This window comes from Bombina bombina, chromosome 1 (assembly GCF_027579735.1).
Source record: "Bombina bombina isolate aBomBom1 chromosome 1, aBomBom1.pri, whole genome shotgun sequence".
NCBI lineage: Eukaryota > Metazoa > Chordata > Amphibia > Anura > Bombinatoridae > Bombina > Bombina bombina.
In genome coordinates, this window is record NC_069499.1 from 1,492,765,298 (window position 1) to 1,492,783,450 (window position 18,153).

The window sequence follows — 18,153 nt, forward strand, 5'->3', positions numbered from 1 at the left end:
CTAATATTATCAGCGCACTCTGTTCTCACCCCAGAGTGATCACGCTTACCTCTTAGTTCTGATAATTTAGCCAAAACTTCAGTCATAACAGTAGCCATATCCTGTAATGTGATTTGTAATGGCCGCCCAGATGTACTCGGCGCTACAATATCACGCACCTCCCGAGCGGGAGATGCAGGTACTGACACGTGAGGCGAGTTAGTCGGCATAACTCTCCCCTCGTTGTTTGGTGAAATATGTTCAATTTGTACAGATTGACTTTTATTTAAAGTAGCATCAATACAGTTAGTACATAAATTTCTATTGGGCTCCACTTTGGCTTTAGCACATATAGCACAGATATCTTCCTCTGAATCAGACATGTTTAACACACTAGCAAATAAACTAGCAACTTGGAAATACTTTTCAAGTAATTTACTATAATATGAAAACGTACTGTGCCTATAAGAAGCACAGAAAAAGTTATGACGGTTGAAAATTAATAAACTGAAAAGTTATAGCATCAAATCTTTGTAAAAAACACAATTTTAGCAAAGGATTGCTCCCATTAGCAAAGGATAACTAACCCTGATAGCAGAAAAAAAAAAAAAATACAGAAATAAACGTTTTGTTTTTTTTATCACAGTCAACTACAATCTCACAGCTCTGCTGTGAGTGATTACCTCCCTCAAAACAAGTTTTGAAGACCCCTGAGTTCTGTAGAGATGAACCGGATCATGCAGGGAAGACAATAAACTTCTGACTGAATTTTTTGATGCGTAGCAAAAGCACCAAAAAAGGCCCCTCCCCCTCACACATAACAGTGAGAGAGATCAGTAAACTGTCATAAATTAAATAAAACGACTGCCAAGTGGAAAAAAATAGTGCCCAAAACATTTTTTCACCCAGTACCTCAGAAAATTAAACGATTTTACATGCCAGCAAAAAACGTTTAACATTAATAAATTGAGTGTTATTAAAAAGCCTGTTGCTAGTCCCTGCAAATTAGGCTAAAGTTTTATGCATACAGTATAATTCCAGTGAAGTGCCATTCCCCAGAATACTGAAGTGTAAAATATACATACATGACAGCCTGATACCAGTTGCTGCTACTGCATTTAAGGCTGAGTTTACATTATATCGGTATGGCAGAATTTTCTCATCAATTCCATTGTCAGAAAATAATAAGCTGCTACATACCTCTTTGCAGATTAATCTGCCCGCTGTCCCCTGATCTGAAGTTTACCTCTCCTCAGATGGCCGAGAAACAGCAATATGATCTTAACTACTCTGGCTAAAATCATAGAAAAACTCAGGTAGATTCTTCTTCAAATTCTACCAGAGAAGGAATAACACACTCCGGTGCTATTATAAAATAACAAACTTTTGATTGAAGGTATGAAACTAAGTATAATCACCACAGTCCTCTCACACATCCTATCTATTCGTTGGGTGCAAGAGAATGACTGGTAATGGCAGTTAGGGGAGGAGCTATATAGCAGCTCTGCTGGGTGAATCCTCTTGCACTTCCTGTTGGGGAGGAGTTAATATCCCATAAGTAATGGATGATCCGTGGACTGGATACACTTAACAAGAGAAAAGTATATTAATATAACTGTGTTGGTTATGCAAAAACGGGGAATGGGTAATAAAGGTATTATCTATCTTTTTAAATAAGAACAAATTTGGTGTAGACTGTCCCTTTAAGCATGCTACCCAACTCCCTGAATTAGTTTTTTAGGACACTCCATCTCCTGCTGATTACTTCATTAGTGTCAATATGTACCATGACTGCAGGATCAGACCCACATCCCTCTAACAATCTATCAATACGCTAGACAATATGCCTAACACGAGCCCCTGGAAGACAGCAAACTGTTCTATTTAAGGGGTCTAGATGACAAATTACCATATTAACCTTCCTAATAATAAAGTCTCCTACAACCAACATCTGCCTCAGGCACAGACTTGTATGCCTCTCATGACTGAAGGACTGCTCACTATAGTATGCTCCTCTTCCATGACTAAAAGACTGTTCACTATACTAGGCAGAACAGCCCTCTCTGACAATGCCACCCCTGAACTGATATCCCCAACATCTTCACTTAATCTAGCAAATCTGTTGGGAGTGTACCAGCTCAGAACTGGCCTGTCTCTTCCGCTTACCTGTACTTCGCCCTCTAACTGTGTCCCAGCTACATTCCGGAGTCTCCCCATCTGAATCATCCCCATTCTGACTGCTAGAACCGTTGACAACCAGCTCAGTCATATCCATTTCCCTTTCAAGTGTCTGAATTGCATGCAGTGTTGCAATTCATTGCTCCAGAACTCCAATACGAGTTTCTAAAAAGACAATATGCTCACACTTGCCACAGACATATAATCCCTGAAGAGGCTGCTCCAGTGATGCAAACATATGGCAAGCTGTACACTGAATGAGATTCTCACACATTTTTACTAAAAAAGGTTGAAATTAAAAATATAAAATAATTATATTCCCCCTTAGTTATTCCAAACCCTTGTTTGTCCAAACGCCCTTGTTTCACTAACTCTTAAATTAAGATTTTCTGTTTAAGTAAACAGAAAAAAATCAATGCAGAAAACACTCACAGATCACCACTTTATTAACAGGCACACTGTTTTGCTGCTAGTGGCCGAGGCAGCAAGATGGGAAAAATAGATTATATTGAACAGTCCTGTTCATGAGTGTTTAATACATACATAAATATATATATATATATATATATATATATATATATATATATACATACACTGTATATATATCTCCTTTAGAGACCTTATCTATATATTGCGACTATATATATAGTTTATATATGCTCATATATGTTTACTTGCAATTTATTTTATTAGTTTTGGGATATGGGCACTTTGGCTTATATAAGTTTACACTGCTGTGATAAAAGTATAAGGCCATACTTTCTTTTTCTATTATATTACTAGGTCCTATAACACATAAGTTCTCATGCTCTCCTAGGTAATTTCAGACATTGTGTCTGTTCTGCTATACCCTTTACAAATATTAAGGTGTATGTATATTTAGTTGATAGATCATATATAGAGATACTTTTCCAAGGGTCCAAAAGTAGCCCTATATAATTTTAATACTCAGAGGTCTCCTCCAGTATGATCAGAGTCTCTAATTAAGAGCCCCTAATTAAGAGTCCATAAGTGAGACTGAGTCTGATAAAAGGGGTTCATTCCAGTATATAATAGACTAGCTTTATACACACATATTATATATATATATATATATATATATATATATATATATATATATATATATGAGGCCTAAAAGCGGTTTCTTCATATCATGATACTTTATATTATTATTTTCATGTTCTACATATTTTAGGTCCAAGAGTGGCCTTGTGGGTTTCATTTGGAAGCTTTACATATGGATTAGCATTGTATCAGATCATCTGCTATTTTTACCACACATGCTCAATTCTTGCGGCACAAACTGTATGTGACCTTTATTATTAATTTTATGATGGGTAATGTGGAACATGCTATGCTTTTGTGCTGTACTGTGTTTTTATATATATATATATATAGATAAAAATGAAGAAACTAAGGGGTGTGTTAAGCGCTGGTAAATGTCATAGGAGCGACACAATAAATTGATCAATAGTGTGGCCGAGTAGAATGAATAAACATAGTTCAAACTGATAACGAAAATGGATAGAACACACAGGAACAAACCCAAAGGTGGATGTGATTAAATAGGAGAATAAGTAAACAAAAATGTCAATTCAATAACCTCCAAATAAAACACAACAGAGATTGGTGGGTGATAGGTAGGTACTATTTGATATTTAGTATCCCACGACTAAAGTCTCTATAATAGTGTCAATTCAATGTGCCATAAGTGAATTGGAATATACAGCCAAATACAGCTAGTGAATCAGACGATCTCTTCTGTTGATTCTACTTACGAGCTGTACCCCCAATCATATGAGGTAATGAGATGCTGCTGGGTCGTTGGGTTGAATGTGCTGACGGGCGGGTAAACGAACACGCCTCCTCTTGAGTAATCCTCCTATTCTCCAATCACGCTATTTGGTTGACATTCACTTTCTCCGTAAACAAATCACAGGCAGGCTCACCTCCCTGCTACTCCAGATTGTACTCCAGGTTACATAACCTGTACTCCAGGTTACTCCAGGTTAGGGAGAAGCGTAGAGATAGTGTAATACAGTTTTTATTAGAACATATACACAGTGTACGGTTAGAAACACTTACAATATTAGACCTCAATGTTATGAGGTAACGTAAAAGCATATAAATGATCGATGTAGAATATCAATTCCAGACGGTATACTAAGTATACACCAGCCAACTCAGAAACAGTCGAAAATTTAAAATTTGTCAAAGATTTAAAAGTCGCTCAATATCTTTGGAATTCACCGTGAAGAGTCTATTTTCAATATAACCTAATGATGTACTACTTGTACATATAAACATCTGACACGTTTCGAAGGATAATACAGATATGTTCCTTCTTCCTCAGAGGTAATATATTGAATGAAAACTGGAGCGCTTTTTAAAGCTAAGCGCCACCGCGCCTCCTATATTGAACCAACTGTGATTGGTCTACCGGGGCCACATCCCCCGTGAATGATAGGATGAGGCGAACACTCTTCACTTGCTGCATGTCATCAGCTGGATGACAGAGCATAACAGCAACTTTAAATGAATAACAGGTACACACGTTAAATAGCTTATGACGACGAAACTAACCTAAACACCGCTACTCGTTACCATGAATGTATTCGCTAAAAACGACCAAACCCGTGCTTGTATCTAGAGATGCCTTAATTAAGGCATTACCAATCGTATAAAAGCGCTAACAATTAGCCCTACTTTTATAGACTAAAATACTAATTAGTATTTATCTAGGTTAAATGAATTGTGAAAATATAAAAAAGGGAATTCATATAAACCTACATCGAGAAGATCCCATTAAAAAGGGAGACACTTATTAATTTATATAAAAGAAGAATAAAAATTCTAAATTCGGTGTCATAATATGCATATATATGAAAACGAACAAAAATATACGTATGTGTGTATTTATACACCCTTTGTATATACACAATAAATACAGGTAAAATAAATGTATAAAAAATGTGTAAAAAAGTATGAAATATATACACATGAATAAATATATATGTGTATATACTACCAAAATAGATACACGAGACTAAAAAGTTATTTTTGTTTAAAAAACAGATCTCTAAATTCGATCCATTAGATAAATCATAAAAAGTACATTAGTATAATTAGAAAAAGACTCCCTATTAAAATTCCCAAAAAACATTGAGCGTGAACTGAAAACATGAAAAAATAATACAAATAAAAATAAAAATGAAACACCAGGTAAATATGGTATCCAAGCTTATCGTTTGGATAATACATCCCTAAAGGATGCTTCTAAAAAGTATACAATTTAGATATGTGAACTGTTTAAAAATGCATACAAATTAAGAACTGTTTGGAAATAAAAGAACTGGCTGGTGTATATTTCTGAACATATGATTAAATAAAAAATATATCTGAAAGTACCTCCAAAAGTCTTCTCAAAAGTATTTAAAAAAAATCTTTAAAAATAAATAATTTTTTGGTCGCAAAATAACCAATAAATAATAAAAAGTGATAACAATAATATCAATAACATAATCAGTCTCTAAGAATTATTCCAACAACCAGGGCATGACTATATTTACATTTACGTGAACATCCATTGTTAAACCACTTATATTTAAAAATATATGAATATATGAATATATTATTTATTATATTACACTACTCAAGAAATGCTGCCAAATCAATGTCTTTATTAAGACCATTGGGGACAAGTGACCCCATCTTATGTTATTCATTTAAAGTTGCTGTTATGCTCTGTTATCCAGCTGATGACACGCAGCAAGTGAAGAGTGTTTGCCTCATCCTATCATTCACGGGGGATGTGGCCCCGGTAGACCAATCACAGTTGGTTCAATATAGGAGGCGCGGTGGCGCTTAGCTTTAAAAAGCGCTCCAGTTTTCATTCAATGTATTACCTCTGAGGAAGAAGGAACATATCTGTATTATCCTTCGAAACGCGTCAGATGTTTACAAGTAGTACATCATTAGGTTATATTGAAAATAGACTCTTCGCGGTGAATTCCAAAGACATTGAGCGACTTTTAAATATTTGACAAATTTTAAATTTTCGACTGTTTCTGAGTTGGCTGGTGTATACTTAGTATACCGTCTGGAATTGATATTCTACAACGATCATTTATATGCTGTTACGTTACCTCATAACATTGAGGTCTAATATTGTAAGTGTTTCTAACTGTACACTGTGTATATGTTCTTATAAAAACTGTATTACACTATCTCTACGCTTCTCCCTAACCTGGAGTAACCTGGAGTACAATGTGGAGTCGCAGGGAGGTGAGCTTGCCTGTGATTTGTTTACGGAGAAAGTGAACGTCAACCAAACAGCATGATTGGAGAATAGGAGGATTACTCAAGAGGAGGCGTTCGTTTACCCGCCCGTCAGCACATTCAACCCAACGACCCAATACAAGCAGCATCTCATTACCTCATATGATTGGGGGTACAGCTCGTAAGTAGAATCAACAGAAGAGATCGTCTGATTCACTAGCTGTATTTGGCTGTATATTCCAATTCACTTATGGCACATTGAATTGACACTATTATAGAGACTTTAGTCGTGGGATACTAAATATCAAATAGTACCTACCTATCACCCACCAATCTCTGTTGTGTTTTATTAGGAGGTTATTGAATTGACATTTTTGTTTACTTACTCTCCTATTTAATCACATCCACCTTTGGGTTTGTTCCTGTGTGTTCTATCCATTTTCGTTATCAGTTTGAACTATGTTTATTCATTCTACTCCGACACACTATTGATCAATTTATTGTGTCGCTCCTATGACATTTACCAGCGCTTAACACACCCGTTAGTTTCTTCGTTTTTATGATTTCCTCTGTTAGAGACTGACTGGAAAAGTCATTCTCGCCTGGGGGTGCTCGTCTTTTCAGCTGCAGGGATCTCTCGTAGGAGCTTCAATATTTGGGTTTTTTTCCTCTTGTGCCTCAGCGTGTGGATCTTATAAGTGACCCACTTTTTATACTGCTTTTTTATACTGCCTTTTTACTGCTTTTATATTGCCTTTTTTCTAGTTTTTCAGGCTCCAGCTAATTTAAATCTAGGTCAGTATACACTTAGAGCACTTAGTATATTTTATTGTATTGTACATACATTGAATTGATTCACATGCAGTTAACAATATCACCTTTTCTGGTATGAATTAATAGTGATTTATATATCATCTCTGTGATATATATATATATATATATATATATATATATATATATATATATATATATATATATATATATATATATATATATATATATATCCCTCAGTTTACGCCGGGGTTAGGTTCCAGAAGGAATGGTTGTAAATCGAAACCATTGTAAATTGAAACCCAGTTTATAATGTAAGTCAAGGGGAAGTGAGGGAGATAGGTTCCAGGCCCCTCTCAAAATTGTCATAAGTAACACCTAATACATTTTTTTTAAAGCTTTGAAATAAAGACTTTAAATGCTAATCAGCATTATAAACCTAATAGAATAATCACACAACACAGAATATGTAATTAAACTAAGTTAAATGAACAAAAACATTTGCTAAACAGCATTATTAACCTAAACTCAGACTTCACTTGCATTTTTCTGCAAACAGTTCTTTCTATGCATTCCAATCTGGACTGATTTATAGACAGGAAGATTTTGTTCCTTTGAAATCTGCTCGATAGCTCTGGTCTGGTTAAACTGATTAATTTCAGGTTGCTTGGCTTTGCTGCAACACAAGCGGACAGCTCCACCTACTGGCTATTTTAATAAATGCACTGCTTCTCAATGCTTTTCAATAGCAGTCACATGACTGGGAAAAAAGGTTGTTATTCTGAAACTGTGTAAATTGAACCGTTGTAAAACGAGGGCCACCTGTATATATATATATATATATATATATATATTTATACTATCTCACATAAATATCTACACCTGTTTTTTGCGCCCTCATATACAGAAGCTGACCCCGTTGCTAGTCATAGGGGTCTTCTACTTTGCTTGTATATATATATATATATATATATATATATATATATATATATATATATATATATATATAAATAAATAAATAAAAAATTTGGTGTATATTGTATGCATGTCTGAATTAAAACCTCAATAAAAAAAAATCATAGGACAACATAAGATATAAATCAGTCAGCATTAGTCAGTGTGATATAAGTATGTTTGATCTCATACTCTGGCGTGTACATTGACAGTATTTGTTTTACCATAAGCACCATTTAAAGTATCACTAATATGAGGAAATAAAAGCCAACAAGTAACATACGAGTCTCACCTGTCAAGCTGAATATGCAGTGCTTTATTTGTAAAGTTGCACAGGCTTTCTGGCTCTCTGGCTGTGCAGGACACAGCAATCTCTCCTATTAAACACAAAAAATAAAAATCATGCATGAAAAGGTGTAAGAATCCTAATTCAATGCACAGCGACCCATTGTCACCACAACCCTGGATCTACTAAGTTTCAGATACATTTGTATATGTGATTTAAAGGGACAGTCAAGTCAAAATTAAACTCATGATTCAGATAGAGCACACAATTTAAACAACTTTCCAATTCTCTTCCATTATCTAAATCTGCACAATCTTTTTATATACACACTTTTTGAGGTACTAGCTCCTACTGAGCATGTACAAGATTCACAGGCTATACGTATATGCATTTTGGCTGATTAATGTAACTAACTGACATTTGTCAGAAAAAAAAAATCTACTACTCATTTGAAATTCAAACTAAGTGGATTTTAAATTGTTGAGACAAGCAACACTAATATGTTAAAAAATATCTTATTGTAGTTAGGTCAACATGAGTACTATTCTAATACCTCTATGAGCGCCGTGTAGGACGCAAAAAATATGTTGAAAGTCAAAGCTAAACTTTCATGAATCAGATAGAGTATGCCGTTTTATAAAAAAACTAATTCTATTATCATATGCACTTGATGTCCTTGGTATATTTTTTTAAAGAGATATTATAATGAAAAACATGACATGCTTTCATTTGTAAGCGCATGTAATTGTATCACTAGCGACAATGTTATGCTATGTGTTTAACTCCTGCAAAGGGGTTAAAGTACTGCTGGGGCGCCACAGTGCACTGCTTATCCCAAGAGGAAACTGTTAGTGAGCCAGTCAGCAAAACTAGTAGCACAGCTGTATTCTGTTACTAGCACTGCTGAATGGATGAACAGCAGTTACCGCTCTGCACTCGAGCGTTTGCACTCAACCCGTTTGCAGGAGTTAAAAGGACAGTAAACACCTTATAATTACAAGATATTTCTGTTGTGTTGCTATAGAAATATCAGGCAAGTCGTAAAGCTTTTAAAACAAATTTTTTACTGCAGTTATTTTTCAACAGCAAAGATCCACCCACTCATTTGTCTGATTTGGAGGAGTCAATCTGGGCTTTAGTCTGCAGATAAAGCTAGTCACTATCATAAAGTTAGTATAAATTGCATTGTTTTGCAGTCGTTATCTGATAAAACAAATTAGGGGTGTATATGTAGCAGGGTTAGCCTTGAGAAGTAAACAGTGCAATTTAAATTATGAGAATAGAAATTGCTCAAATTTCAGAGCTAAAATTGCATGAAAGTGGGCAAAAACATAATTTATGTAAGAATTTACCTGATAAATTAATTTCTTTCATATTGGCAAGAGTCCATGAGCTAGTGACGTATGGGATATACAATCCTACCAGGAGGGGGCAAACCTCAAAATGCCTACAAATACAGCCCTCACCACACCCACAATTCAGTTTAACGAATAGCCAAGCAGTGTGGTGATAAAGAAAGGAGTAAAAAAGCATCAACAAAGTAATTGGAATAATTGTGCTTTATACAAAAAAATCATAACCACCATAAAAAGGGTGGGCCTCATGGACTCTTGCCAATATGAAAGAAATGAATTTATCAGGTAAATTCTTACATAAATTATGTTTTCTTTCATGTAATTAGCAAGAGTCCATGAGCTAGTGACGTATGGGATAGCAAATACCCAAGATATGGAACTCCACTCAATAGTCACTAGAGAGGGAGGGATAAAAATAAATACAGCCTATTCCGCTGAAAAAAAAAAATCCACAACCCAAATCATAAGTTTTAATCTTATAAAGAAAAAGAAAAAAACTGAAATTATAAGCAGAAGAATCAAACTGAAACAGCTGCCTGAAGAACTTTTCTACCAAAAACTGCTTCTGAAGAAGAAAAAACATCAAAATGGTAGAATTTTGTAAATGTATACAAAGAAGACCAAGTTGCTGCTTTGCAAATCTGATCAACTGAAGCTTCATTCTTAAAAGCACAGGAAGTGGAAACAGACCTAGTAGAATGAGCCGTAATTCTCTGAGGCGGGGATTTACCCGACTCCAAATAAGCCTGATGAATCAAAAGCTTAAAACCACGAAGCCAAGGAAACAGCAGAAGCCTTCTGACCTTTCCTAGAACCAGAAAAGATAACAAATAGACTAGAAGTCTTCATGAAATCTTTAGTAGCTTCAACATAATATTTCAAAGCTCTCACTACATCCAAAGAATGTAAGGATCTTTCCAAAGAATTCTTAGGATTAGGACACAAGGAAGGGACAACAATTTCTCTACTAATATTGTTAGAATTCACAACTTTAGGTAGGAATTTAAATGAAGTCTGCAAAACCGCCTTATCCTGATGAAAAATCAGAAAAGGAGACTCACAAGAAAGAGCAGATAATTCAGAAACTCTTCTAGCAGAAGAGATGGCCAAAAGAAACAACACTTTCCAAGAAAGCAATTTAATGTCCAAAGAATGCATAGGCTCAAACGGAGGAGCCTGTAAAGCCTTTAAAACCAAATTAAGACTCCAGGGAGGAGAGATTTATTTAATGACAGGCTTGATACGGACCAACGCCTGTACAAAACAATGAATATCAGGAAGTTTAGCAATTTTTCTGTGGATTAAGACAGAAAGAGCAGAAATTTGTCCTTTCAAAGAACTTGCAGACAAACCCTTATCCAAACCATCCTGAAGAAACTGTAAAATTCTAGGAATTCAAAAAGAATGCCAAGAGAATTCATGAGAAGAACACCATGAAATGTAGGTCTTCAAAACTCGATAATAAATCTTTCTAGAAACAGATTTACAAGCCGGCAACATAGTTGTAATTACCGAGTCAGAGAAACCTCTATGACTAAGCACTAAGCATTCAATTTCCATACCTTCAAATTTAATGATTTGAGATCCTGATGGAAAAAACAGACCTTGAGATAGAAGGTCTGGTCTTAACGGAAGTAGCCAAGGTTGGCAACTGGACATCCGAACAAGATCCGCATACCAAAACCTATGTGGCCATGCTGGAGCCACCAGCAGCACAAACGATTACTCCATGATGATTTTGGAAATCACTCTTGGAAGAAGAACTAGAGGCGGAAAAATATAGGCAGGTTGATAACTCCAAGGAAGTGTCAATGCATCCACTGCCTCCGCCTGAGGATTTCTGGACCTGGACAGGTACCTGGAAAGTTTCTTGTTTAGATGAGATGCCATCAGATCTATTTCTGGAAGCCCCACATCTGAACAATTTGAAAAAACACATATGGGTGAAGAGACCACTCTCCCGGATGTAAAGTCTGACGACTGAGATAATCCGCTTCCAAATTGTCTATACCTGGGATATGGACCGCCGAAATTAGACAGGAACTGAATTCCGCCCAGGGAAGTATCCGCGATACTTCTTTAATAGCTTGGGGACTGTGAGTCCCACCCTGATTATTGACATATGCCACAGTTGTGATATTGTCTGTCTGAAAACAAATGAACGGTTCTCTCTTCCAGAGAGGCCAAATCTGAAGAGCCCTGAAAATCGCATTGAGTTCCAAAATATTGATTGGTAATCTCGCCTCTTGAGATTTCCAAACCCCTTGTGCTGTCAGAGATCCCCAGACAGCTCCCCAACCTGAAGACTTGCATCGGTTGTGATCACGGTCCAGGTTGGACGAACAAAAGAGGCCCCTTGAACTATACGATGGTCATCTAACCACCAAGTCAGAGATAGTCGAACATTGGGATTTAAGGATATTAATTGTGATATCCTTGTATAATCCCTGCACCATTGGTTCAGCATACAAAGCTGAAGAGGTCTCATGTGAAAACAAGCAAAGGGAATCGCGTCCAATACTGCAGTCATGAGACCTAAAACCTCCATGCACATTGCTACTGAAGGGAATGACTGAGACTGAAGGTTCCGACAGGCTGCAACCAACTTCAAACGTCTCTTGTCTGTTAGAGACAAAGTCATGGACACTGAATCTATCTGGAAACCTAAAAAGGTTACCCTTGTCTGAGGAATCAAAGAACTTTTTGGTAAATTGATCCTCCAACCATGTCTTTGAAGAAACAACACTAGTTGATTCGTGTGAGATTCTGCAGAACGTAAAGACTGAGCAAGTACCAAGATATCGTCCAAATAAGGAAACACCACAATACCCTGCTCTCTGATTACAGAGAGAAGGGCACCAAGAACCTTTGAAAAGATCCGTGGAGCTGTTGCTAGGCCAAAAGGAAGAGCAACAAATTGGTAATGCTTGTCTAGAAAAGAGAATCTCAGGAACTGATAGTGATCTGGATGAATCAGAATATGAAGATATGCATCCTGTAAGTCTATTGTGGACATATAATGCCCTTGCTGAACAAAAGGCAGAATAGTCCTTATAGTCACCATTTTGAATGTTGGTATTCTTACATAACGATTCAAGATTTTTAGATCCAGAACTGGTCTGAATGAATTTTCTTTCTTTGGGACAATGAACAGATTTGAATAAAACCCCAGAACCTGTTCCTGAAAAGGAACCGGCACGGTTACCCCAGAAGACTCCAGGTCTGAAACACACTTCAGGAAAGCCTGTGCTTTCTCGGGGTTCACTGGAATGCATGAGAGAAAGTAACTTCTCACAGGCGGTCTTACTCTGAAACCTATTTTGTACCCCTGAGAGACAATGTTCTGAATCCAATGATTATGGACTGTATTTATCCAAACATCCTTGAAAAATTTTAATCTGCCCCTTACCAGCTGAGCTGGAATGAGGGCCGCACCGTCATGCAGACTTGGGGGCTGGTTTAGGTCTCTTAAATGGCTTTGATTTATCCCAGACTGAGGAAGGCTTCCAATTGGAAACAGATTCCTTAGGGGAAGGATTAGGTTTCTGTTCCTTATTCTGTCGAAAGGAACGAAAACGGTTAGAAGCTTTAACTTTACCCTTAGACTTTTTATCCTGATGTAAAAAAAAAAAAACTTCCCCCCAGTAACAGTTGAAATTATAGAATCCAACTGAGAACCAAATAATTTATTACCTTGGAAAGAAAGAGATAGCAACGTTGACTTAGAAGTCATATCAGCATTCAAAGATTAAAGCCATAAAGCTCTTCTAGCTAAAATAGCTAAATACATATATCTAACATCAATTCTGATGATATAAAAAATGGCATCACAAACAAAATTATTAGCATGTTGAATTAACTTAACAATGCTATACATATTATAATCTGATACTTGTTGCGCTAAAGTTTCCAACCAAAAAGATGAAGCAGCTGCCAAAGAAAAGGAAATTTATGCTTACCTGATAAATGTATTTCTTTTACGATATGACAAGTCCACGGATTTCATTCTTACTTATGGGATTACGCCTCCTGGTCAGGAGGAGGAGGCAAAGAGCACCACAGCAGAGCTGTATATATAGCTCCTCCCTTCCCTCACACTCCAGTCATTCGACCGAAATTAGGAAAAGAAAGGAAAAGCCAAGGTGCAGAGGTGACTGAAGTTTAACAAAAATAAAGACCTGTCTTAGAAAATGACAGGGTGGGCCGTGGACTCGTCATATCGTAAAATAAATACATTTATCAGGTAAGCATAAATTTCCTTTTCTTTTACAAGAGTCCACGGATTTCATCCTTACTTATGGGATACAATACCAAAGCTATAGGACACGGATGAAAGGACAAGACAGGAACCTAAACAGAAGGCACTACTGCTTGAAGAACTTTTCTCCCAAAAACAGCCTCGGACGAGGCAAAAGTATCAAATTTGGAAAATTTGGAAAAAGTGTATAGAGACGACCAAGTTGCAGCCTTGCAAATCTGTTCAACAGAAGCATCATTTTTCAATGCCTATGAGGAAGCCACAGCCCTAGTAGAATGAGCCGTAATTCTTTCAGGAGGCTGCTGTCCAGCAGTCTCATATGCCAAACAGATGATACTCTTCAGCCAAAAAGAAAGAGGTAGCCGTAGCTTTCTGGCCCCTACGTTTTCCAGAAAAAACAACAAATAATGAAGATGATTGACGAAAATCTTTAGTCGCCTGCAAGTAAAACTCCAGGGCACGGATGACGTCCAAGTTATGTAACAGACGCTCCTTCTTAAAAGAAGGATTAGGACACAAGGAAGGAACAACAATTTCCTGATTACTATTCTTATTAGAAAACAACCTTAGAAAGGAAACCAGGTTTGGTACGTAAGATCACCTTATCAGAATGGAAAAGAAGATAAGGAGAATCACATTGTAAAGCTGAAAGCTCACAAACTCTGCGAGCAGAAGAAATAGCAACCAAAAATAAAACTTTCCAACATACCAACTTAATATCTATGGAATGCATAGGTTCAAACGGAACCCCTTGATTCGCGCTAAAATGGCAAATCCTGCATTCTTAGCCGCCAGCTTGGCGATCTGAAAGGCGGCATCCGTAACAAAAGAATGTGCCAGCTTAAGGGCCTTAATTCTATCTAGTATTTCCTCTAAAGGAGTCTCAGCCTTAAGAGACTCTTCTAAGGAGTCAAACCAAAAGGCAGCCACAGTTGTAACTGGTACAATACAAGCCGTCGATTGTAATAGAAAACCCTGATGAATAAATAGCTTTTTTAGAAGACCCTCCAACTTTTAATCCATAGGGTCTTTGAAAGCACAACAGTCCTCAATAGGAATAGTTGTATGCTTATCCAGGGTAGATATAGCTCCCTCCACCTTAGGGACCGTTTGCCAAGAATCCCGAACAGTGTCAGCTATAGGATACATTTTGCCTTTAAAAAATAAAAACCTTTGCGCAGCACACTGTGCGGCTGAAAACGCTTATAATTGTGGCCTTGAAAAATAAAGGTTGCAGTTATACGTATCCCATGAATAGTTAACTAACTCTTAAAGGATAACTGCACCTTCAAATGTAGATACTTCAGAGTTAAACAGCTCGCCACAGTTCTGCCCCTTCTCTCTGAGACAAAAGAACGTCACCCGTGCAGCAGAGTGTCTAGACCGCCGGAGTTCCAACTACCCATGCGGTCCAGCCAGAACACCAGAGTCAAGCATCCGACCGACTCCCAGACAGACACTGCGCTGCTTCTACTTGCACGCGAAAGAGTGCCCCGCCCATCGTGGGCGTATCAGAGCGGAACTCCCGCGTGGCCCATTACTTTATAGTAAAAAACAAAAATGGAGCCTCCGGAGTATCGTTGCACCTCATAAAGGTGCCCCACATGAAGCCAGTCCCCCTGTAAAAGACACAATAACCAGGCCGCAAGCATATTAAAACTTATGTGATCCGGAGTTCACCACTCCGAGAACCCCCAGCGTCAGCCCACACATGAATGGGTTAAAATAGTGTATCTTAAATTTCTACCGCACCCCATATTTTCATTATCCCATAATGATAGCAGCCGTCTCTGTTTACCCCCAGCCATATCCTGCTCCGAGATATAATAGGGCACAGACATAGGTCAGCTTATAGAGAGAGACAGTCCTTTCTGAGGTACCAAGTGTCACAGAAAAAAAAAGACTGCACATACCTCCATGTTGAGTAACAACATGACTCGTCCCACACTGCAAGAGGTCCTTCATCTCCTCCAGGAATCTGTGGGAACAAACTGGGTCTTAGATAAAACTTGCTAAGACCATATTCATCAGGACAGCCCCCATTGGGAGTCACAGAGGACGGATGTAATCTGCACAGACCCTATAACTGTACCCTGAGTAAAATAGTACACACTGGCACCATTTGAAATTAATAAACTCTTGATTGAAGAATCTAAACTAACACCTCACTTTACCTCTTCCTATCACTAACACAGGCAAAGAGAATGACTGGGGTGGGAGGGAAGGGAGGAGCTATATATACAGCTCTGCTGTGGTGCTCTTTGCCTCCTCCTGCTGACCAGGAGGCGTAATCCCATAATTAAGGATGAAAAAAGTGGACTTGTCATATCTTGTAAAAGAAATAGCAGGCCTAAGAAGATGACCTGAACATAAATAAGCCTTCCTTAGATAGGAATCAAGTTTCCTATCTAAAGGATCTTTAAAAGAAGTACTGTCTTCCATAGGAATAGTAGTACGCTTAGCAAGAGTACAGATGGTCCCATCAACTTTGGGGATCTTTTCCCAAAACTCCAATCTATCAGTAGGCAAAGGATAACATTTTTTAAACCTTGAAGAAGGAGTAAAAGAAGTACCCAGTCTATTCCATTCCTTTGAAATCATATCTGAAATAGCATCAGGAACTGGAAAAACCTCTGGAATAAAAACATGAGGTTTATAAACCGAATTTAAACGTTTACTAGTTTTAGTATCAAGAGGACTAGACTACTCTATCTAATGCAATCAACACTTCCTTCAATAAAGAACAAATATACTCCATTTTAAATAAATACGAAGATTTGTCAGTGTCAATATCTGAGGCAGGATCCTCATCAGAGATAGATAAATCAGTATGTTGTCCGTTATTTGAAAATTCATCAACTGTAAAAGACCTTTTACGTTTATTAGAAGGCTGAATGACAGACAAAGCCTTCTGAATGGAATCAGAAATAAATTCTCTCAAATTGACAGGAATATCCTGAACATTAGATGTTGATGGACCAGCAACAGGTAATGCAACACTACTGATGGAAATATTCTCTGCATGTAAAAGTTTAGCATGACAACTATTACAAACTACAGCCGGAGGAACAGTTACTACAAGTTTACAACAAAGGCAGCAGGATTCCAGTAGTAGATTCTGAAACAGGATCAGATTGAGACATCTTGCAATATGTAAGAGAAAAAAATAACATAAAAAGCAAAATTATCTATTTCCTTATATGACAGTTTCAGGAATGGGAAAAAATGCAAACAGAATAGGCCTCTGACAAAGAAAAAAAAATGGACCAGAGGCAAAAGGAAATTAAGTCTTAAATAATGACAAACAGTTTGGCGCCAAGTATAACGCCCACAACTGAAAATATTTTTTGGCGCCAAAAATGTCTGCAACAAACATGAGCGTCATAGATGACGCAACCTCGTGAAAAGACTCGGCGTCAACTAAGACGCCGGAAATGACGAATTTGCGTAAACAAACGTAATTTTCGCGCCAAAAAAGTCTAGCGCCAAGAATGACTCAACAAATTATAGCATTTTGCGCTCACACAAGCCTAATACAGCCCGTAATTTAGAAAAAAGGATCAATTTGAAAATTTCAGGTAAAACATTTTTTTTTTTTTTTTTTTTAAATGCATTTCCCAAATATGAAACTGACAGTCCGCAAAAAAGGAAATATACTGATAAACCTGAATCATGGCAAATATAAATATAAACATATATTTAGAACGTTATATACAAAGTGCCAAACCATAGCTGAAAGTGTCTTAAATAAATGAAACATACTTACCAAAAGACACTCATCCACATATAGCAGATAGCCAAACCAGTACTGAAACGAGAATCAGTAGAGGTAATGGTATATAAGAGTATATCGTCGATCTGAAAAGGGAGGTAGGAGATGAATCTCTACGACCGATAACAGAGAACCTATGAAATAGATCCCCGTTAGGATGACCATTGTATTCAATAGGTGATACTCCCTTCAAAAATGCTGAGAAGCGCATGTCAACGTAGAAATCTTAGAACAAACTTACTTTACCACCTCCATAGGAGGCAAAGTTTGTAAAACTGAATTGTGGTTCTAGGAAAGGTCAGAAGGCTTCTGCCGTTTCCTT

General features: G+C 37.2%; 1 protein-coding gene and 1 long non-coding RNA gene across 2 annotated transcripts in view; one reads left to right on the forward strand and one right to left on the reverse strand.

Moving 5' to 3' along the window:
- CRLF3 (cytokine receptor like factor 3) overlaps positions 1 to 18,153 on the reverse strand; it is a 254,077-nt gene that overhangs the window by 120,236 nt on the left and 115,688 nt on the right. The window contains exon 3 of the mRNA XM_053707409.1: positions 8,453 to 8,537. Within this exon, the coding sequence (XP_053563384.1) occupies positions 8,453 to 8,537 (85 nt within the window). The remainder of the gene's footprint in view (positions 1 to 8,452; positions 8,538 to 18,153) is intronic.
- LOC128653874 (uncharacterized) overlaps positions 1 to 18,153 on the forward strand; it is a 95,455-nt gene that overhangs the window by 15,208 nt on the left and 62,094 nt on the right. The window lies entirely within an intron of this gene.